The 23616-nt window shown below is 41.0% G+C and overlaps 1 protein-coding gene across 4 annotated transcripts in view; it reads right to left on the bottom strand.

Moving 5' to 3' along the window:
* The window catches only part of Piezo2 (piezo type mechanosensitive ion channel component 2), a 368801-nt gene that overhangs the window by 86343 nt on the left and 258842 nt on the right, over nt 1-23616 (bottom strand). For 3 of the 4 annotated variants that reach the window (XR_013103651.1, XM_076912558.1, XM_034518069.2), the window contains exons 8-17: nt 20437-20599; nt 17213-17332; nt 16077-16115; nt 14699-14837; nt 13353-13501; nt 12313-12543; nt 8287-8410; nt 6428-6723; nt 4793-4941; nt 3002-3175 (exon numbers count right to left, since the gene is read on the bottom strand). Coding sequence is in view for 3 of the 4 variants with exons in the window: in XM_076912558.1 (XP_076768673.1) it covers nt 3002-3175; nt 4793-4941; nt 6428-6723; nt 8287-8410; nt 12313-12543; nt 13353-13501; nt 14699-14837; nt 16077-16115; nt 17213-17332; nt 20437-20599 (1584 nt within the window). In the remaining variant the exon portion in view is untranslated. The remainder of the gene's footprint in view (nt 1-3001; nt 3176-4792; nt 4942-6427; nt 6724-8286; nt 8411-12312; nt 12544-13352; nt 13502-14698; nt 14838-16076; nt 16116-17212; nt 17333-20436; nt 20600-23616) is intronic. The other variant, XM_076912560.1, reaches the window with a different exon arrangement.

Genomic DNA, 23616 nt, shown 5'->3' with positions numbered 1-23616 from the left:
TTTACAAAGCGGCAAAGGGTTTAGCATATGAAGAAACCATTTTTTTTTTTAAACGAAAGGGAGAGAGAAAAAAATGTCCGCATACCCACCTATTTATTATTAGGTACACGCGACCATTGACTTTGGCATGGCTGTGCAGAGGGATGGAAGCCCAAGGATGCAGTGGGAGACAGGTGGGAGAGAAAGAGGAGACTGTTAGACAGAGGTAATGGAGGAGTAGACTGTCTCTTAAGCTTTAGACAGGTGGATCATCCACACAGACTGTGTCTTGAGGAAGAGTCCAGACAGCAAGATTCAGGAGCAAAATGAAGTTAGACATATACAGGAAAATGCTCAAAGATCCCTTGACCTTTCTGCCTCCGCCCTCCCATCCCATACTTCATTAAAAAGTAAGGATACTTGATTTTGAAGCTACACATTATCAAAGAAAATTAGAATCTGAAGATTAACTTTTGCTCCTTTTTCAGATTTTAAAGGAATTCTAAATAAACCATAATCAATATATTTTCTTTAGAGTCTTTAAAACTTAAGCTTAAAAAGTATTTTCTAACATGAATCAAAGATAACTTTTAATGATATCAAAGTAATTAAAAATCATAGAAAATTATTACATAACTTGTATTATTGTTCTTTTATACATTATCAATAAGTAAAATGATATTTCTTGAGATTGTCTACTGAGAAATTATAATCTTTTTTCTTATGTATGACATAATTTCTTTCTATAATTCTAAGAACCTAATAATAAATTCTACTTCAAATACAAGTGATATTTGCCCACACTGAATATGTGCATGCTTATACACACAGACCAAGTTGTACAAGACAGGAAGAGGACAATGGGATATACCAATAAAACCCATAATTCTGAAATCAACTTAATAACTACAATGAGTCCCTCAATTTCTATTTGCAACCAGTTTTCATAGAGCACCCAAAAGCAAAGAGGTAAGAGAAGTCAAGCAAGCACGGAAGTCAGTCCCATCTGTGAAGATGTTTATCTTCCTTCATCATTTGGATTTTAATGTGGTCATTGATTAGGACTCAGGAAAAAATAATGCGACAGGGAGATGAAAATTATCAGTAAGAGAAATATATGAGATAATTCTTAAAAGATGTTGTATATGCCAAATACTCAAATTCAAAATTTGTAACTTTTATATAGAGCACTCTCACAGAAAACCTCATAATAGAGTTATTTAATTTCTCCAAGGTTCTGGAAAACTGTTTCTCAGACCTGAAGGTGAAATCCCACGTAACTCTTCCCCTTTCTTGCAGAAGTCAATACTAAGAGAATGCTTGGGGCTGAGCCACAAGCAGAAACAAAGGGAGCGGTGATCTCAAAGGGGTGGTCTAGACCTGCTGTTTCTTAGCAAATTGACAACCAAATGTGTTGCTATAGCTGTAGAAAGAAGGCAGCAGATACTTGTCCTGAGCAGTAACCCTTCCCAGAACCTGCATAATAGGTGTGGCAGTGCATGTGTGCTTTGAGGGAATGCTGGGCTTAACTCAGGTTCCACATACACACTTAGTCTGAATCATTTGGTGTTTTAGGGTTTCATTGCTGTGATGAAATGCCTTGACCAAAAGCAACTTGGGAGGAAAGGGTTTATTTCACTCACAGTTTTGTATTAGACTCCTTCATAAAAAGCAGTGTGGGCAGGAAATGAAGCAGGGCAGAAACCTGGAGGCAGGAACTGATGCAGAAGCCATGGAGGGGTGCTACTTACTGGATTGCTCCTCATGGTTTGCTCAGTCTGCTTTTTATGGAACCTAGAACAACCAGCCTAGAGGTAGCCCCACCCACAAGGGGCAGGGCCATTTACCTTTAATCACTGACAGAGAAAGTGCTCTCCAAGCTTGCCTGCAGCCTCATCTTATGAAGGCATTTTCTCAATCGAGGCTCCCTCTTTTCAGATGACTCTCGCTTGTATTTGTTAACTTGACATAAACTAAAGCCAGCACAGGCGACTAACTTGGTAAAACCTTTGTTGAGCTTTTGTCCTATTTGATTATATGTTAGAAAACCTAGACACATGGGAACAAGAATAATAGTGACAGAAAGTCTCTACAAAAAGGAAGACATTTTAAAGAGAAGAAAGCACACATTGAAAGGAAGAGAGGGCTTTGGGAACAAAATAAAATAAAATAAAATAAAATTTTAGTTATCTAACTGATCAACAGTTAAACCTTACGAAAGAAAAGATTTCTCTATTCCCTTCTTCCTCCCTGTCTCTGTTTCTCTATCTCTCTGTCTCTGTCTCTGCTCTCTGTCTGTCTGTCTGTCTGTCTGTCTGTCTGTCTGTCTCTCTTTTTGTGTGTGTGAGTGTGTTATATGTTTGTTTTGCTTTTAATTCACTTTGTAGTCTAGGTTGGCCTTGAGCTTGTGGCTACATATCCTCCTTTGTCAGCCTCCCAGGTGATGGGATTATAAGCATGTGTCACCATGCCAAGCTTAAAATATGTTTCCAAGTTCTTTGAATATAACTTTGGAAAGGTCGTTGAGTATTTATAGTTAAACTCAGCATGCATATTGTTAGAATTCAATAGCAAATAGTTTTAGCAATAGGTATCTAGTAGTATCAAAAATGATCAAGTCGTGATAATTTCTAGTAATTGACAAGCGTCACTGAGGGTAATTTTCCCTCCTACAATTTGTCTATGGAATTCCTTCAGTTCTAACAACCACTCATCTTCAAGCACTGATTATCAGGAAAGGAAGCAGAAGTGACATAGGAGAGTTTGGGTTGTCTGCCCTACCTACATGGGGGCAAGTTTACATGGCAACCAGTAAGCATGCTGGGAAGTCCCATGGCTCTGCTACATTGGACACACACACACACACACACACACACACACACACACACACACACACACCATCAGTAAGAAGGTCACGGTCAAGATTAAAAGTCCAAGTTAGCGTGCTGGCTTTGGCTTCCAGCTGAAGCCCATTCCAAGGCTGACTTCCTGGATACAGGAGAGGCTTCTCCCGCTTGCTCACCTGTAGATGGTGTTGTCTTCTTTGCTGGGGATGGACTTGAGGTCTGTAAGTTCCAGGAACCGATCATGGAAGTAGTGGAGGTGCAGGATGCAGACCAGCAGAAAGGAGGTGGGGATGAAAATGCGTGTGAACAGTTCAGCCACAGTAAACTGCTTCAGGCCGAGATCCTCCAGCCTGTTGAAGAAGACAACAAAAGCAAGAAGCTTTGTGGGCACTAGTCTGTCCTCTCCCTCACAAGCCATAACAGTTATCCTCTTAGCTCTTAACACCCCCTCTCCCACTATTCACCAACCAACCAGCCTGTTGGTACCAACTCATTGTAGCAGAAACCAGCAACTAAACTCTTATTTTGTTTCAGTACTAATTCTCTTCTAATAGCTTGGTGGTCAGTGTCAACTAGATTCAGTTTGGGGCCCTTTTTCTTGTCTTCTTCTTGGTCAATTTCATCATTTTCCCTGAACTTATCTGCCTTTTTGTTGCCCGCACTGACATGTCTACTAACAATGCTGTGATTTCCCACGCAATTAGACCCACGTTTATACTGGAAAGCTACTCCATCGTGACTTCAGACTCAGCAGTGGCCTTGACTTTTCTCTTTTCCTTGGCAAAACCGTTTTCCACTCTGGCCTCTCCCGAACCATTACATGGTGCAAACGTCTGCCTTGTGCAAAGTTGAGACATCAGGAAGCATCCTTGGTTGTTCCTATTATAGGCAGGCATGCACGTTTGTTTCGCCTCCTAAGGTCACCTGTGGATAACTCGTACCACCTAACACACACGTAGCCTTTATCTGTCTCTACCCTTTACTCAGTCTGAAGAAGATCTTGCCATTTCTCCCATGAAAGTTGTTCAGCGCATGTGATGTGATTTTTTTTTCATGAATCAGAGTTCCTTAGCTGCTCAAGGATCTTACAAGATTTGAAGAAAATTCCAACAGCAGGCTTCATACAAGAGGAGCTGCAGTGGGCAAGTGAGCTTCCTGGAGATAGCCCACCATATGCGCAGCTGAGATGGGTGTACCTTGGAGAGGCACAGCCCCAGGGGCTTCATCCCAGGATTGCTTTTGGCTATTGATGTGCCTTCTCATATTTGTCGTTGATATATTCCTCATATATCTGGCATGCTGAAATTGGGCATGGAGAGACCCTCACTGCCTATAGCCTGGTGTAATTACCTCCTGGCTGATAGCTCACTCTATTGTGCACTTTTCCTGCAGATAATCATGAAGATGAACTTACATAAAATAATATTGTTTAGATAAATTAATGATTTTACAGAATTGCTAATTTGATTTAAATAGTTTTAGGAAGTTATAGTAATTGATAGAAAGTTTAAGGAGATTGGCTTAAGTTGTTTGGCCAGAAAGGTATGATAAAGTTAGCATTAAGAGTATAATGTGGCCCCTCCCTTGTAAAATAGTATATAAAAGCTTAGTAGGCTAGAAAAGAATCCATGAGCCTCCCATGGGCTGGAAAACTGCCGAGCTGGGAGCCAGGAGGCACAGCATTATGCCAGGCAGCTGTGTTTCACATGGGGTAGACACTAGACATCATCTTTCATTAAAATGGGGCCAGACAACCTTCCTGGAGTCTCTATTACATGGGTAGGCAAGGTCAGAGCTTGACAAAAGGATCAGAGAAGAATGGGGCTCTCTAACTCGCCTTTAAGGACCTCACAGACACTCATAGCATCACATTTTACTAAAATTGTCCATAAAGTGGGAACAACATGCATCGAGGCTTTTAATGTGTTTGCCTTCTTCGCATCCTATCCCAGGCACACATTGCTTACTTTTCTTTCTTTAATCCGGTCATGTTTTGCCACAGGCCTGGGAAGTTTTCAAACTGGTAAGTGTATATAAAGATGAGCACCAGCATGGTATAAATGACCACTGACATCCAGAAGTATTTCAGAATTTTCCTCCACCACTCGTAGTGCACCTGTGAGTCAGACATTGAAGAACAAAGGAAATTGGAAAAATGGTTGGGAAAAGAAAAAAAAATGGCTTGTATAGACATCTGGCTTAATTAAGCAAGGTACTGAATGCACACACACACACACACATGAGCACACACACACACGAATCTTTGAAGCAAAGCCTATTTTAGTTTTAGGCTTCTAAGGTTCTTTGTGCAGTTTAGTTGTGGCAATGCGCCATCATGGTTTGTTTTTGTGTGTCTGTTTGTTTTGCTTACAGAAAGCTTCAATTTTCAATTTTCAAAATTGTACAATTCAATATTGTATTCAATGAACAAAACTGTAAAATGTTTATTAAAGGACATCTTTTGTACCTTAGAGATATTCGAGAGTTCATCAGTTTCCACCAAGAACATTTTCAAGCTCTCATTTCCATAGATAATGGGCTCTTACTATTGTCATTGCTTTAGGTATTCTATTGGAGGCTCAAAAGACTATTCTACTGTCACTCTATTCTGCATTGTTGGACTGACTTCTAACATCAACTCAAACTGAGTTTGTGGAGAGCCTAACTCATTTTAATATGATTAGTTTATGGTACCAAAGCCCTCACTATATTACACACACATGCGCACACGCATGCACTCCTGCTTGCTCACACTCACAAACGGACAGTTTTCTGATTCCAAAGCCTGCAATACGAGCAAACTGGAGAATCTTCAAGTACTTAAGATTATCCACACATTGCTCTTAAATTAAGTATTAAAAATATGATCTAATGTCAAAGATTATTTTTTAAATCAAGACATTTTAGAAAACTTTTGAAGTTCATAAGATATACTTGAGAGTTAATGAGTAACATAGAAGGTGAAGCTCCATAGCCTCAAAGGTTGTTTTAACTGAAGAGAAGTTTGCTGAAATGTATAGACAATTATTTTAAATATACTGCTATAGGACAAAGGCTATAAACATTGTCCAAATGGAAATTTTAAAATACATGTATATGTATATGATGTATGTGTATATGATGTATGTGTATATGATGTATATGTATATGATGTATATGATGTATATGATGTATGTGTATATGATGTATGTGTATATGATGTATATGTGTATATGATGTATATGTGTATATGACGTATATGTATGTGATGTATGTGTATATGATGTATGTGTATATGATGTATATGTATATGATATATGTGTATATGATGTATGTGTATATGATGTATATGTGTATATGATGTATATGTGTATATGATGTATATGTATGTGATGTATGTGTATATGATGTATGTGTATATGATGTATATGTATATGATGTATATGTGTATATGATGTATATGTATAGAGAGAACACATTGATTCCAGTCATTCTTGACTTCGGATTCTGCGTGTTATTAATGACTTTCTAGATATCTAGATATGCTCATCTCTATGGAGAGAACTCATCTTTACTCCCGAGTCAGGTGTGAGAACTAGAACTTGGGCCCAGTGTCTACTGACCTGGTACAAGGCCACGCAGAACAGAAACAGCACCATGTAGATGATTTTGTACATGACGATTTTCCCCTCAAAGCTGACAAAAAAGAACATGCCCCCGCAGACGTAGATCCAATATTTAATGAAGAGGGCCACCACCAGATTGCCCAGCACCTTCATGATGTCCTGGTCATCATCTTCTTCCACTTCCTCTTCCTCTTCCTTCTTTACCTCATGCCTTTCTTCCTTTATTTCCTCTTCCTCTCCTTCTTCCTTCTCTGTAGGCTCTCCTTCCACTTGTACATCTTGGAGCTCCTCATCTTCAAAACAGAAGGCCATGTTATTGTTCCTGGCTACAGGCGACTTACGCGGACATGGAAGGATATGTTTTCTGAGTTATTACATGCATTTTACGTGGCTCTAAGAAATAAGGCAACACTGACAACTAAGAGGTGGTTTTTATAACTTTTATAAAATGGAGTATATACAGGAATATTTTATGCTAATCTCTCTGCAGCACTTTTTGCATGCTCAGGATTGAGGGTCAGAGAGTAGAAAGAGAAATGCGTAACAACAGTCAAAACCAATCTATGATGTCATTTCTGCTTCTAATTGTCTCATGGCTCTAGACAGCACAAACAGTATAATAATGAGACTAATGCCAGCAGTCTTAGCCTGAAGCTCCATGTGCTTTAAAATACGATAATATTCAGGATATTGCATTGCTAAAGTCATCTGCTCTGTCTTTCCAGAGCTATCTAAATTTGAATCATTTCTCCGAGAAACCAGTGGATTCCCATAGAGAGGAGAGTGAACATGAAGTGGGACTTTGACTATTTATGCTAAATAAACCATTCTTTTGGAATAGCAAATCATTGTGCTGAGTAGACAAGACATTCAAGCTCATGTAGCCAAGATTCAAATCTCACAGACTATTGCCATTGAAACAAGAACCAACGGGTAGGCTTACTAGGAACTAAACAGTAGTAGCTGATGTATGCTGGCCTTTTCATCATTTACTGCATTAGGGTTGCCATTCCAGGTTCCCTACACTGGCACTCCTCTTTCCACAGGGTGCTACTTAACTTCTTTTAAAAAAGGGTTAGCAATTTTTTTTTCTTTTTTAGAAATTATTTGTGCATGTGATAAAGACAGGAGGGGCATGTGTACATGAATGAAGATTCTGGCAGAGGCCAGAAGAGGCCAGGAGATCCCGTGGACCTGGAGAGACAGACAGTTCTGAGCTGCCTACCATGGATGCTGGGAACTGAACTCAGGTCCTCCCCATCAGCAGTAGGCACTCTTAACCACTGAGCCATCATTCAGGTCCCCAAACTTAACTTCTTTAATACCATCTAATCCATTCTATGAACAACAAACACACTTATTCATCTGCTTAGGGAGTTTGAGAGCTAGTTTTCATTTCTCTATACAGAAAAACAAAGGCTAAAGATGTGCTCACAAGTCGCTGCCCCTCCCTTATTCCTTCTCTCCCTCTTCCCTTCTCCCCTTTCACTCCCTCTTTTTTCCCCCAATTTTTTAAAAGTCAAGAATTTAAATTTAAGGGATTTGAGTTAATTCACTGGTTCCAATTCTCACTAGCAGTCATGTCTTCAGAGAAAATTTTTGTTATTTAGTACCGTTTTCCATTGGGAATGACCTTTTTGAAAGTTAAAAACAACACATTAAAAAAAATAGTTCCCCATGGGCTCACATGAATACTTTAAAGGTTACCTTCTGTCTGCAGAGGCCAGATAGGCATCAGATCTTCTGGAGCTGGAGTTGCACACGGTTGTGAGCCAACACATGGTACTGGGAATCAAACCTGTAGCCTCTGGAAGAACAGCCAGTGCTCTGAACTATGAAGCCTCCCCCCCACTTACCCTTTTCTTCAAGTTCTTGACTTCCAATTTTGACTTCAGACAGAAGTGCTTCCTTCTCCTGAAGGGCCTTCTGCTCTGTGAGATGCTGCCTCAAGAGCAGCCAGAACGTGATGGTGAAGAGAATCTGAAGGGAGAGTGAGGCAGGGCTTAGTGACCATTTGAAGCTCTTTCCCTCCCATAGTCGTGGGAGCACAGGGCATAAGCCTATCTATTTAGCATCCCACTGTGAGTGTGAGCATCATCCATATGCTACGATCATGTGTCGCACTGTCAAAACCCTCAGGACGATGATGGACACTCCATTTAACAGAAAACCAACTTCAGCCTCTGGACTCTTTCCAGGTCAGTGTGAGACACAGACTGATTTCCTCTTGGTAGTCAGGCCCTAATAGAGGTTGTCTTGTGTAACAGCCCTTTGATTCTGCAATATTCCTTTATTTTGAAGAATTCCACAGATATGAAAAAAGAATTTTCCATCCCCCAAAATATAACAATTAGTTATTCTTGTTCATTTTGCAATGGTTAAGAAAAAATTCTAAGCTTCCACATGTCTGTGTTGACTTTTTCTTGGAGCTGGAGAAAAAAAACTCCTGATAGAAGGAGCCCATTTCTCTAGGAAATATGCTGTCTAGCACATAGTAGGGCCATTTTTCTTTTTTGGCAATAGTGTTATTACAGTACAACTCACTTACCACACAACTTGCTCATTTTAAGAGTGTGTTTCAAAGGTTGCATATAGATCAGTGGTAGCCTGGATGCTTAGCATTCACGAGGCTCTGGATTAGAGTCCAAAAATCTCCTGGGAAGTTTCTACGTAGTCGGTTTCAGTCTACTTCCAGGGCGACACATCATTACCACAATCTATCTTACTTTTGCTCCCTCCCAAAGCAGCATGACTTCCATCACCCCTTTCTTTCATGTATTAGTTCTTGCTAATGATCTATTTACTTTTTGTCTGTACTTATCTACATACTGTGGACATTTTAAGTAGAGAGAGTTACATGTCACATACCTTTTTATACATGACATTTACTTAGCATGATATTTTTAAGGCTTAGTCCCCTTATAATATGTATACAGCACCCCATCCTTAGTCCCTTTATAATATGTATACAGCACCTCATCCTTAGTCCCCTTATAATATGTATACAGCACCTCATCCTTAGTCCCCTTATAATATGTATACAGCACCTCATCCCTTTTTGCTTTTTCAACTAGGGAACAGTATCTTATAAAGATGCAAGAATGTGCTTATGTGCTGCAGTTGAGAGCATCTGAGTTTCCAACTTGTCTACAACGAACAATATCACTATGAACAGTCATCTAAGTGTTTCCATGTCTCTGTGTTTCCGTCTGTCTTGGATCGTTATCTAAACTTACACGGGGCAGTGCTCATCTTGTGCCGAGTGTTTAACTGTTGGAGGAACTGACAAATATTCATTTTCTAAGGGTGCTGCACCAATTTCTACCCCCATGAGCAGTGTGACAGTCTCAGTATCTACACATCTCAGTAACGTTTTTGTCTGTCTTGGGTGATTCTGGACTTCTTAGTGGGTGCAGCATGATACTTTCTGGTTCAGAGAAGGTTTTCACTAAGTATTTGCCAAAGAATGAAAACCAATTTACCAGAGTGGCTTGGTTTCTCCTTGCATTTTCCCTTGTCACACAGTCATCTGTGTCAACTATCATTTTGCCTTCAATCAAAATCAGTACTAATGAAGACTGGTTGACACACAGATGAACAAGGTCAAGAACTGGAGAACTGGTACATCAAAAATTGGGCATTAAAATTTTGCAAGTCTCTACTAATGAACTGTAGTTGAAAACTGAGAAAAAGACCTGTTTCATTAATATGCAGCGAGAGGTTAAAAATAATTGAAAGCATATGGAGTCTTTCCTGAAGGAAAGAATTTGGGAGTGGCTGGGAGCAAGAGCCAGACTTGGACAATTGCTGCAAAAGGCTCCAGTCCTGCTGCTCTGAGGCAGTACAGCTCTTTGAGGCCAAAGGTCACCTTTTCTTTCTCCTTTTGTGCCATGCTAACTAACTCACAAGTATTCTCTAGATAGTATAGTGTTGGTTAGTAGCATTTAATTATCTATCTATCTATCTATCTATCTATCTATCTATCATCTGTCTGTCTAATTATCTGTCCATCCATCCATCCATCCATCCATCCATCCATCCATCCATCCATCCGTTCACTTGCTTAGTTATTTAGCAGGCCTGGTGATTGACCCAAGGCTGGGTGTACTCTCTACCACTGAGCTAAACTCAACCCTGTCATCACTTTTGGTTTGTCGACAAGGTCTCACTAAGGAGCTCATACTGACTTTGAAGTCATTCTGTAGCTCCAACTTTGAATTTGAGATCCTTGTGCCTCAGTCTCCTGAACTGGTGGGATTCCAGACCTGTGCCACCTGACTTGGTAATAGTGTGTTCTCATGAATATCACTACATTGGAGATTGTGTGAGCCCATAGTTATCTAAGTGGAGGCCTTTGTCTCCAATAATGTTTTTCAAAACAGTCAAGAGTTTATTTCTAAAATAACATATTATTTCTAAGAACTAATCATTTTAGACTAGACAGAATTTAATGCTACAAATTAGCTGACTTTTTTTCAGTATCTCTCTGGTGCTCTGGGTCAAGCTCCAACCGACTAGCGCAGCTGAAGGCAGAGTTTGAATAAGACTGGAGAGTCGTATGGTCTGCTAGAGGTAACCTGTGAGTGACAGCACTTTGAGGAGTTTTCATCAGGAGGCACATCTGGGCAGATGAGCAGGGGTGGGGCAGGCCTTCCAGCTGCTCTGATGAGATTTTTCACAGTCCATTAAATAGACGATGATTGGCATTCACCTTTCAACACTGATTCACCAAGTCTGCTCTGTGTACCCGTCTTCTGCTTAGCCTACTCACAAATTAAGTGCCCTAGGTACACCAGTCATTAGAACTGGAGATGCCTGGACACATGTAGTGGCTTCCAAAAAGAGACTGTTTCACATTATATGGTTGTGTTTCTCTGGTGCTATTTAGTTTCCTGTATGTCTAGTGAAGAAAAAAAATTGAAGGGTCATTCAATACACATGTTGATTTTTTAAAATTATCTTAATGTCATCAACATGTAGGGAATGCATGCTTGGACTTTGTGCATAAAAATAGATATTAAATTATAATGTTTAACCTTCTGAAATCAAAACCATTCAAATGCCTCAAGGAGATAAATAGACAATGAAATGGCTGCCAATTCTTGACAACAGAAGGAAAAAAAATCAAGTGTCATATTTTCTGCTGCTAAACAAATGCTTTTGAACATAAAGTATTATCCACAGTAAATTATTCTCTGTGATGGCATGTGCAAAGAAGCTGACTTTTACAAATGGCTAACCTTTCCGAAAGCTCTCCAATTCCTCTGTGTGAATACACATTTTCTATTTTACATTGCATAATCCCATTGCTACATCTAAGTACTGACTCGGGAGTAGTACTGATTGAAGCAGTACAGTTGATGGCATAAAGAACTCACTAATAAACCTACTTAGAAACTCTTCTAACATAGACTACATCTAATTACTACTACTACATTTAACTTACAAAAATAATTCGTTCTATGATTTTTGTAGTAGAAAGACTATTGTTTCTATGTCAAAACTAAAAGCAGGGTGGCATACATGTTGTCTATGCCAGGCTTGGTGGGTTGTTGATCCCAGCTACCTGGGAGGCTGAAGGAGGATTGCAAATTCCAGTCCTGCTTGGGCTCCAGAGCGAGTTCAGCCCTAACTCAGCAATGGTAGGACTCGGTCACAAAATAAAAAGCAAAACAAGAGCCAGAGATGTAGCAGAACGGTGAGTTCCTTGGGATCATTCCCAAGCTCTGAATAAAAAGAGAGGCAACCGAACAATGCAATCTATTTCTAGGTCTCAGATATTTTCATTCTTAAATCACTTAGAGGTTACTTTCATGAAAATTTGCTTGCTATGGTATGACCATCATTGCTTCTCTTTCTTTCCCCTTTCCCCATTCCTTTACCTTTGAAGCAAGTTCTTCTGGTTTTTTCTTTTCTAGAAATCCGGGGACCTTCTTAATCTCGGGCAGTTCAAAGCTCCATATGTACTGCAACACCAGCAGCAGATTTGCATAGACAACCATGAAAGGAGAGCTGATCATGGCGTATTTCCTCCTGTTGCGAATCATCCAGAGGGTGCACGACCAAATCAACAGCACGAATGTCAGCCAGCTGTGGTAGGTGATGCTCCACGCCTGCAGAGCCACGGGGACAAAGAACAGCAGCAGTCAGTACAACACACTCCGGGGCGTTCAATGCTATCTGCACAGAAAAGGCCTTTAGACAAGAGAGACTTGTAGGTGGGAAATGGCGAGATTCCCAGCCTGTTGTGAGGGAAGGAAGAACGGGAGCTGAGACACCTAAGCATGGCATTGGCTCTGTGCTTCCTTTAGGGGAGAGTCAAAGGCCTTTTACTCCCAATACTATTTTGCAGTATTAAAGCAGATTTATTTTCCCCAGTATTTGGGGGGTCAGTGGTTAGTTACAGTCATGATGAGTGTGGATAACGGCTGGGTGAGAAACAGGAATTTCGAGGATCAGAGGTTGAGATTAAACATTCATATCAGGCAGACATACATGACAGGAATTAGAAATTTTAACAAGAAGAAACTGCACGTGAGGCGTCTAAACACTGAACAACGAGCACCAGTTAACAAAGGCTTCTGAACTTCAATAGGGTCAAAACAGTGGTCAGACCTTTTAGACAAATGAAGCATTCACTTTGCTGCCACTAAGTTCTTAGAGACTAAGGAGTGTTTTGTCAACGACAGCTGGCAGAGCAACCTGCCAATCAGGCTCACGGATAACATCAACTCCAGGAAACTTGCTACCTCATCCTCAACTCTCATCCTGCAGTCCTTTGTGACAAGGTCCTTTGAAATCTGTTTCAGATATGGCTTATATGGCTGAGGCTAACTGAAGTCAAACCCATTCCCGAGCTGCCCGGGCTGAGAGGCTTGGAGTCTGGCCCTCCGGTGCTCTGGAGGCCACTGTGAACACTAACCATCATGGCAATGAGGGCGCAGATGTAACTCTGCTTCATGATGAACTGGAACACGGTGACCATGGCGTGAATTCTCACACTCCTTTTTTCCTCCTGGCTCCCTTCCCCTTCTGAGTCTTCTCTCTTGTCCTCTTCTTCCTCTTTCTTTTCTAGAGAGACAAACACTTTATATGACTAAGTATGGGGGTAATTGACATTGTCACAGTGGCAATTCCACACTATGTCACATGTGTGGTTTTGGCAGAGCCTTCTGGTATCGGAAGTGTTTCCAACTAGTGCAGCCTCTGGCACTCAGACAAACGCAATGAGTTCTGGTGGGAATAATGGCCCAGGCATGCTAAAAAAAAATCTCCACTGAAGAGAGTGGTCTTCTCTGGTATGCCCATCCTCTGGTATTCATGACTTTGTTTTGTCCCTTGAATAGAACACTCTTGAATAGATGGACTGTCGGCAGATCCAGGGTTTGGGGTGTTTTGTGTTTGTTTTTGTCTGTTTTTGTTTTGCTTTTTGGTGCTGAGGAATGGGACCCAGGGCTCAATGTATACTAGGTAAATGCCTATCTATCACTATCACTGACCCATAGTCCCAGCTCAACCAGATTCAGTTTGAAAGGAATGTGGCTTTCACCTCAGGCATCTTCTCTCAACCAACCACCATCTTCCTTTTAGAGAGGAGTCAGCTACCATGCTGTAGCTTCCCAATGGAGAGAGTGAGATAGCCCAGAGCTGATGTGTTAGGTTGGCCATCAGATGGCAGAAGTCTCTGGTCAGCTAGTAGCTGCACAGTGGGATTAAAAGAAGATTCTGGCCCAGGCAAGCTTCCAGAGCAGACGATCGGCTCAGCCTTAATCCTGATCTCTGACTGGATCTCAAGTCAGAGAAGCCATCCTTATCATTGTTGTACGAAATATTAATCTATGTCAGTAAGATATGTTCCCTTTGACTTTTTAAAAATTAACTGTAATTCATATAAATAAGGAATAATAAGAGTTAAGATCAGTGATTACATCATTTCTTTTGCATGGCCTGCTGTAAGGATTTTTGGGCCGAAGTCCAGCGTCTTGAATTTCTCCAACATTCCAGTTGGACGAGCCTAGGTTTTATGGTAAAATTCACAAATCATGCCCGGCAATGAAAAGAATAAATCAAATGAACCTGAGAATTACCATTATGGTAAGCTTCTGGTATGATGCGTGTCTACGTTATGGTGTTTGTGTGTGTGTTTAGGCTGTGTGTGTTATGGTGTGTATGTGTCATGGTTTGTGTGGTGTATTTGTTATGGTATGTGTATGAAAGAGGGGGAACACATGCCTGAGAAAATCTGCTCACTTCACTGTGGGGTATTACCTGAGGACTCCTCTGATGGCTCCCACCGGTACTGGGGAGTAGTGTACAGGTCCGTCTTGGCAGGGCCATTCTCTATGGGCAGACTTGGGTGGATGGTGTGGTAGTCCACGGGGTTGCCATTCACGGTCACCAGCAGGCCCTGCCAGGGGAGCAGGAAAGGGGACAGCAGTGATTGTAGTCTGGCCTCTCTGTAAGTACACCTCTTTCCCCCCCCAAATTCCATGCATAACCCAGGATGAAAAGCTGATTAGCAGCTGGACCATTTAATAAATCTCCAGATGTTTTTAATCAAGATGGGTCATACATGCTCTCTCCAACTTTGGTCTCCACAGACTAGTGACAGTAAAATGCATACCCAACCTTTCTGAGCTCCTGCTACAAACCATGCTACAGACTCTGTCCTCACTACAAATACAAACTCCAGAGAAAGGCTTGTGGAGCCCTTCCTGATCAAAATACACTCTCTTGACTGCAGACCTTCCAGCCATCCGGCTATGTAGTCCTCCATACCTTCCTTGCTCTTGTTCCAGACCCCACTCACTTTGCACAGGGCTAAGCAAATGCTCTCCAGGTCTTAGGTGAGACCTTCCAACTGCAGAGTTGCAGTACACGAAATGTAAATACCCAGCTCTTCTTTTCCTCTCACCTCTCTGACATTATGGATTCGAGATAAACATAAACATACATACAATTTCCCATTTACATAATAATTAGCACAACTACAGATGAACATGTCTTAAAGCCAGGCCAATAGAGCCGGTGAAGACAACTTGGTCAGTAAGGTATTTGCTTTTCAAGAACCAAGAACGGGGACCTGAATTTGATTCCTGCAATGTATGCAAAGAAAGCCAGCCATGGTGGCATCAGGCCCTTGTAGCCTCACATCTCAGGTGACAGAGATAGGCTCAGGGGTGAGCTAGCATAGACTAAAGAAAGTTCCAGGCTAGTAAGAGACGATGTTTAAAAATAAAAACAGTGGGGGACAGTTCCTGAGAAATGGCACCCAGGGTTGTCCTCTTGCCTCCATACACACACACACACACACACACACACACACACAAACACACACACACACACACACACACAGAGAGAGAGAGAGAGAGAGAGAGAGAGAGAGAGAGAGAGAGAGAGAGAGAGAGAACAATGCTCCAAACAGAGCTTTTTCAAAGTATAAGTGTGTTTTGTATGTTATCTTCCATCTCATACTTTAGACAGAGTTTTAGAGTAGTAAAGCAGATACACTTTCTGCAAAAAAAAAAAATTGAAAATTTTACAGGGAATTTATAGATAACTCAAATATACTCAAAGGATCTAACTCCATGTGTTACTTTGAAGTCACTTACATAAGCATAAATGACAATTCTAAGGGTATACTAACATCGGATGGTTTGTAGTCATCTTGGGTCATGGATAAAAGCTGCAAAAAGCAAGGCAGGACAGCATGTTAATTGAGAAGCTAGAGGCAGTCTGAAGTACACCTGCATCTGCACACTTCTCTATGTAAACCCAGCCTCTAACTAGCTGCATGCTAGTATGTTAGAAGCGCCATGCAAATCACAGCAAACCACTGAAATGAACGTCACCGTTCCTCCATTCATCATAACGATTTCTAACTCTGATATGCAAGTATACAAACAAATAAGCCAATCCCAAGCCATGAGATTATAATCACTTTTGTGGACACAGTGAGCTCTGCCTTACAGTGACTTTAGAACACTCTGTGCTTCTCAGCAAGACCTTGCCAGACTTTGTATATGACATGCCATTCAGATGTCCTTTTCTTGTCATGCAGAATGTTAAAGGGGAACACAGTTCGGGTGCATATTTAAGAAAAGTAACACAGTGCTGCTTGATGACTAGGCACATTCTGAGGACTGTATCATTAGGCAATCTCACTTTTGTGCAATCCTATAAACATATTAAGCTCAAAGGCACAGTTTGGTCCACTCTCAGGTTATAGGGCAGAGCTTACCACTCTTACGCTACAAACTTCACAGCATGCTACCACACTGAACGCTAACCCCCAGTGGAAACACAAAGATCATTTACACACCTAAAACCAGAAAAGGTGCTGCAAAAATATGGTATAAGGGATGCTTGCTGTGAATAGAGCTTAGAGGATCAGAGATGGTTCTGAGGGAGTCAGCGAGGAGATTCAGTGGATGTGATGGCTGTGTAGTCCACCTTGAAACTATCCTCTCTCAGAGAGGTGCCAACAGTTTACTTACTAATTCTTGTCTTAAATATCTTAATTTAAAAAAAACTTCAGGATTTTTTTTTTGGTTTTAATATAAAAATTGTTCTCTTCTGGAGTATTGTGGGAGTGGTTACTTCCTTTAAAAGCCCCAGGGTTGGCTGTGACAGAGGGTTCTGGAAGTAGCCACCTAAAGTGAATTACTTCTATAAGTCAGAAGCAACGTGACCTGACCACTGGTATTAAACCCCACACTCAACAACACAATTCAGACACGAGAAACTAAATGGGGAAGTGAGCATTCTTTTTCTGTGCCTTACTTTTCTCTCATCTGTTGGGTACTGGGTTGCATACCACAGGCTCCGCCTCCTCTCTGCTGTGTTCTGATTGGAGCTGCAATCCAGGGCGCCCTCGTCTTCCTTCGCCATCTCCTCCTGCACCTGAAACACAGAATCATGGGAGCAGCTGTGCTCCCCAAAGCCAAAGAAGATCCACAAACCATTGCACTCGGTTCCGTCTGTTCAAACTTAGGGTATGACACAGATGGGATTAGATCAATACTCTCCTAAAATAACTCAATACTGTCATGTACTTCAAATGAACACTGCTATGTTGCCTGATTCTGTTACAGCTTCCCATGTTACAGAAGTTGAGCATCCATGGCTTCTCCATGTGTAAAACTGCACCAGAAAATAGCAATGTAACTCGTTCTCAGGGCAAGAGAGTACACAGTTAACAGAATAGTATAAGTCTCTCACTGGCGAATCTTTAATTAAAACTTTTTTTTTTTTTTTTTTTTTTTTTTTTTTGGCCAGGATTTTGCTACGAAGCCCAGGCTGGCCTAAAATTCACAATTCTCCTGACTCAGCCTCTGGAGTGCCTAAATATGGGATAAAAGACATGTCTCACAATGCACAGCAAGGTGATATTTAGTAAAAGGCAATTTATCTGGAGCTCACACACAGTAATGAGGCACAGAATCCACGGAGTGGACTCAGATGTCTTTCCAACAAAGGTGTTCCCGTCAAAAGGGAATTAGAGTAGAAAGTGTGGGTTTGGGCTCACTGCCCAATCTTGGCTCCAGTGTGCAGCAGAGCACCCAAGGGAAACACCCTACCTCTTAGAGGCCAGGTAACAGCCACATATCCATAGTCTCAGCCTATGAGGAGTCAGCATAGCCATTCTTCACTTCTCAATGACTGGAAGTGATAAGCATTCAGTAGAAACGGTACTTTAACTCACGATAACCTGCTGTTAAGGGTGACCACTCACGCAAATGTTCTGCTTTTAACATTCAATATACTCTAAGTGACCCATGATATCCAACACTGTTATAAAGTAGTCTTTGCAATATATGACTTGGGCAACTGCAGGCTGAGTATGTTTAAAGTAGGCTATGATCGTCAGCAGGTCCAGAGCATTATAAATGCTTTCTTGACTAAAGAGTATTTTCAAGTGATGCCGGGTTCACTGGGGAGTAACCCTGTTTTGTGATGAAGTATTTAACCAATTTATCTAGAGCTCTCACACAGTAATGAGGCTCAGAATCCACAGAGATGTTTTTCCAACACTCTTCTGGTATTTAATTCTTAATACAATCTCTTCTTCTTTTTCCTAACCCCTCCCCCTGCCTTCGTACATATTTGATAGATTTTCACTTCCATAGCCACATAGCCTCTTGTCTTCTCACATTCATTGCCTCAGTAATAAACTTTCTGCGTCAGCCTATTTAAATTGCAGATTGTGAAATGCTTCACAACTAAGTGCCATGTTCCACACGCCCCTACAGGAACTGGCTTGAACCCTGTTGTTGCCTGTAGAGCCTATAGCTCAGATTGCCTTCCCAGCTGTTTCTACCTCCTCAGCTCCAGAGACAGTCCATGATGCTAACACTAGAGCATTACACAAGGCTGAAGAAACCACAGAGCAGTCACCAAGCTACTGGATTACCTGGACATGGGATGTCCCGGGGAAAGCTAAGCACACTAGGAATTCTTAATAACTTGAAGGTCTTAATTTCTGTAACGTACATGACATCCTTCAGCAGTAGCTCCCTTCATACATTTTATAAGTTTTATGTAAAATGTTTATTGATGATGTGTACATATATGTACTCATGTGTTTGTGGAGGAAGCTAACATAATACAAATCTTAAAGTATTTTATCGGTGTGGCCAATTTTTTAAAGGAATTGGAGAAAGATGTAACACAAGATTTGTTCCTTCTGACTGCATGGCTGACCTCATGGATACAATTTGTTACTTTGTATCCATCAATTGGGTTCCCAACAGGAAGACACCCACACAAAAGGGAACTAGCAAGGATGAGATCTGAGACCTTAGTCTTAGTTACTGGTGCCTTCTATGGGATTAGAGTGTCATGCAAGAAGGAGATAGATTCTTTTTTCTTTCTGCAGGTGGCAGTTTTGCCAGGGATGAAGGAGGCATGTGCCTCATCCAGTTTCATTGACATTGTTTAATTTGGATTGCATTTACTTCAGGGGGAGATGGTTTTTTTCCCTTGTAGAATGCATAGCTTTAATGAGTATGGGCCTCGTCTAGTCTTAGTTCATATTGGCCTCCAGGTTAGGACATTAAACTCTTGGCCTTCAAGATGTATCTCCTAAAACTGGTAACATGTGGTTCTAGCATACTCAGTTGAGAATGAAAGCAGAAAAGAGAAAACTGATCCCAAGCCCAAAGCTAGCAGCATTTCCAATGAGGTTGCATCTTGGTATGGGTTCAACAGGCATGAGCAGTGCCCCCTGCAGATAGAAACGAGAAAGGCACCTCTTACATGCATCAACCCCCTCCCTTGTAACACCGCCCATCCATCTAGGAGACTGAATGGACAGAAGATACAGAACAGGAAAACACATGAGCATTGGTCTTCCAGTTCAAAGTGCCATGGCCTTCTTGGTATTCCTATAGGGAACAAGCTAGTGTCCCATGTGCTTGAGTGGAATGTCCCAGTCCCTGTGCCTCACAGTAGGAGCCATGGACACCAGTGACAGTTGAGCTTTTATGATGGTGTCTATCCTCAGAGGCCAGGTTGTCAGAGGACGCTGAGACACAGGGTTGTACGGTCTCTAAGACTAACATTGCTCACAAAGATGGGCTTGAATCCAATCTGAGCCATTCAGTAAGTGTGTGATGTCAGAACACATATCTCTCACGCTTCACTTCCCTCACCTATGAGACAAGCACAATATTCATTTTTTAAAATTATTTAATGGGTGGAAAAAAGGATACACACACACACACACACACACACACACACACACACAGCCATTACACTGCCTGTTGGCTTAGTGAGTGCCAAATAAAATCCAATCTCCCATTGTTATCACTAACTGCCACTTGTAGAAGCTAACACAGGGGCCAGTGAGGAGCTGGCTGGCATCTGTGCAGATAGAATCTACACTCACTCAGTACCTGTAGAACTATACCAACATGTGTAAAGTACTACTGTTTTGCTGAAACCATGTCTCCCAGAGATTCTAGGTACTTTGAAGATAAGCTCAGGAAATATTTCCAGGTCCTTACAAGAGGCTCTTGTAGCCAGATGCGGATCAGCGTGGCCAGTGTGTAGTACATCACCAGCAGGAGAATGGGGTTGGCGTGGTGATACCAGGACAGGTCTGGGTTTACTATGATCTTCCAGGTGCTGGAGCAGTCTGTCTGGATAACGGACTTGATCCCAAACAACCTGTTCAAAAACAAATGAAGATAGCCACAGTCAACTGTGACAGGTTAACACATCCGAGAGTAGATACATAGCTACGCAATTGCATGTAATATACATGCAAGGCATATAATATACATGCACAGGACTGGATACAGTACTGAAAAACTCTTAGGAGTTTGCCAGGTTGAGCAGCTGGGCTGGGAAGAGGCTCAGACATGATAAAGAGACATCAACATCTCCATCTTACTACCTGATATCACCAAGTCTCCATGTCTCATTTTATCTTCTTGGTACCCTGAGGGCTTCTCATGTCTCTAAAGTATTTTCCTTCTGCCCCACAACAATTTTATGTGTATCACAATTTGAATTTTTATTGCTGTTACTTCATTGGCTTGTTTCCTTGACAGTTAAATTTTAAGTTACTCTGAACAGGGAATAAATGTATCTATTCATCCCGCCTTCTGGACATACCTAGCATAGAAAAGGGTTTATGTGCAAGCGTATTTGATTGGATCAAGTACACCAAAAATTAGGTATTCACAGTTAGGGAGAAGTAGAGCGTAAAGGATGGTAACATTCCTGCTAATTAAAAAAGAAAGGGAGCTGGGGAGATAGCTCAGAGGTTAAAAGCACTGGCTGCTCTTCCAGAAGACCTAGGTTCAATTCCTAACACCCACATAGCAGTTCACAACTGTCTGTAACTCTAGCTCCAGGGGATTTGATGCCCTCTTCTGGCTTCCATGGGCATTGCATGCATGTGGTGCAAAAACATCCATACAAACAAAACTTCAAAGGGGGTGGGGAGAAGAACTGAGGGAGGGAGAGACGGAAATCCTTTTAAGGACTGAAAATACAGTTTTCTGAGAAATGTTTCTGTTGCTTAGAGCCTTTAGCCACAGGATCTCCATGTTGATGCAAAATGTAGATTGCACTAAATCCTCACACTCCCTTTTAGAAATTTATATTTTAGTTGAAAATCAGCCCTATCAAAATTATTGAATTATTGAAATGCCAAATATGTGACAATATGCCACTGAGGCCAACTAAATGGGCAAATATTTAAGTTCAGCCTTGGCATGAATTCCAATATTATGGGAGCAAATATTGAACTTGGTCAGAGTTCTACAGCCCAGGCATGAAAGCTAAATATTACATAGTAGAATTTCTGTGAAATTTATCTCTGTCAAATTTCATTTATGGGTAATTAGAGTTTTTCAAAGCTTGGTAATTAATGACTTACTTTGAAAGGGGGCATTACAATGCTTGTTAAAATTAGAAATGGTTTATTTTAAAAGCTAATTTCTACCATGTATCCTGAATGTTCCTGATTACATAATGGAAAGTGTGCAAAATATAATTTGTTCAGAAATGTTGACAATGTGACGTATTAAGGAATCCACTTGCTGTGCAGTTTTCTTTTAAAAAGATGTAATAAATGCTTAAGGTTAGCCACGTGAGTGGGCATGGCCTCTTTCTATTGTCTGTGCTGATTCTTTTCAAACAGTTGTTTATTTTATGTGGAAGGTGCTTCACCTGCATGTATGTCTGTGCACTATATGCATGTCTGATACCAAGGGAGGGCAAAACAGGGTTTTGGATACCCTGGGATTGAAGTTACAGACAGTTGCAAGGCATATGAGAGCTAGGTATCAAAATGGGGTCCTCTGGAAGAGCAGCCAATGCTCATAATCACTGAGCCATCTCTCCAGCCCCCTAATTTTATTGTCTCTAAAAAATTACTATCCAGCTTTCTTCTTTTCTTCCCCCTCCTCCTCCTCCTCTTCTTCCTCCTCTTCTTCCTCCTCTTTCTTTTTCTCTTTCTCCTCCTTTTCTTCCCTCTCTTCCTCCTCTTCCTTTTTCTCTTCCTCTTCTTCCTTCTCCTCCTCCTTCTCTTCCCCCTCCTCTCCCTTTTCCTTCTTTTTTTTTTTCAAATAGGTTTCACTATATAGCCTTGGATGGTCTGAAACTCCCTACATAGACTGGCCTTGAAGACGTAGAAATCCACCTGCCTTGGCTTCCCACATGCAACACCTTCCCAGAATATGTCCTCTCATGGGAATTAACATACTCCATTCGGGTGTAAGGTCATCAAATGTCGTGTGTTCTCCTCTTATAAAAACCACCCAGTGCTGTGTTTTCTATAACAATGAGGGGCTGTGTAAATGCATTGCTGAACTTAGATTAAAAAACAAACAAACAAACCCCCAAAAGTTCAGCCCTCTTCAGTTTCACAGATGCAAAATGAATTAGCAGTTCCTGTAATAAAGTTGCTTTTTCATAGTTTTTTTTTTTTTTTTTTTTTGGTTAAGCTCAGTAAGAAATTTGTATTGAAATTAGGTTTTAAATGAAAAAAACACATTGAAAGATCATTCTGCATTATACTGATATGTACAACTTATACATACTAATTCAGAGAAAAATAATATGCCTAAAAAGAAATGTTTGAATACACTAACCTGTACAATTAACATATGTCAATTAGAGGCAAAATCAAATGTGTAAAGATCAAAAGAGGGTGAAGTATTTTACTCCATTTAGAACCCCCAAACTTACTGAAAACATTTTTGCAGCCCTAGATGACAATGTCAACTTCTGTACAGAGTACACTAAATGAAAAGCTCTTCGAATAACCTGGATACCTCGGGGTTATTTTGAGCAGGACGTTTTAATTTCTGGGGCTCCACCCTTCAACTAGAAGAGGCCTCATCATCCTTAGCTTAGACTTAGCTTGGCTCCATCAGAAATTCAACAGGATCCCCACAGGTGATCACAAAAAGAAACTACTTCATATCATAGACAGTACTTCATCCTTTCCGAACAATACTGTGACTTACTGCAGTCTGAATTTGCACATTTCCACACCAACGCTGAAGACTCAGACTCGAAGTTTGGTCTGCAGCACATGGGCCTCACCAAATGGGCAGAAGAGGTTGAGAGTCTGTCTATTGCTATGTATTGTAATGCTAAATTCTATACCAGAAGGATTAGTCTTACCAGAGACATCTCCTGTTTAAAAGCTTTTGTTGTGCAAACCTTGT

This window comes from Arvicanthis niloticus, chromosome 14 (genome assembly GCF_011762505.2).
Source record: "Arvicanthis niloticus isolate mArvNil1 chromosome 14, mArvNil1.pat.X, whole genome shotgun sequence".
Classification (NCBI taxonomy): Eukaryota; Metazoa; Chordata; class Mammalia; order Rodentia; family Muridae; genus Arvicanthis; species Arvicanthis niloticus.
Note: the sequence above shows the minus strand (reverse complement) of the source record. Positions and strands in the feature narration are given on the sequence as shown.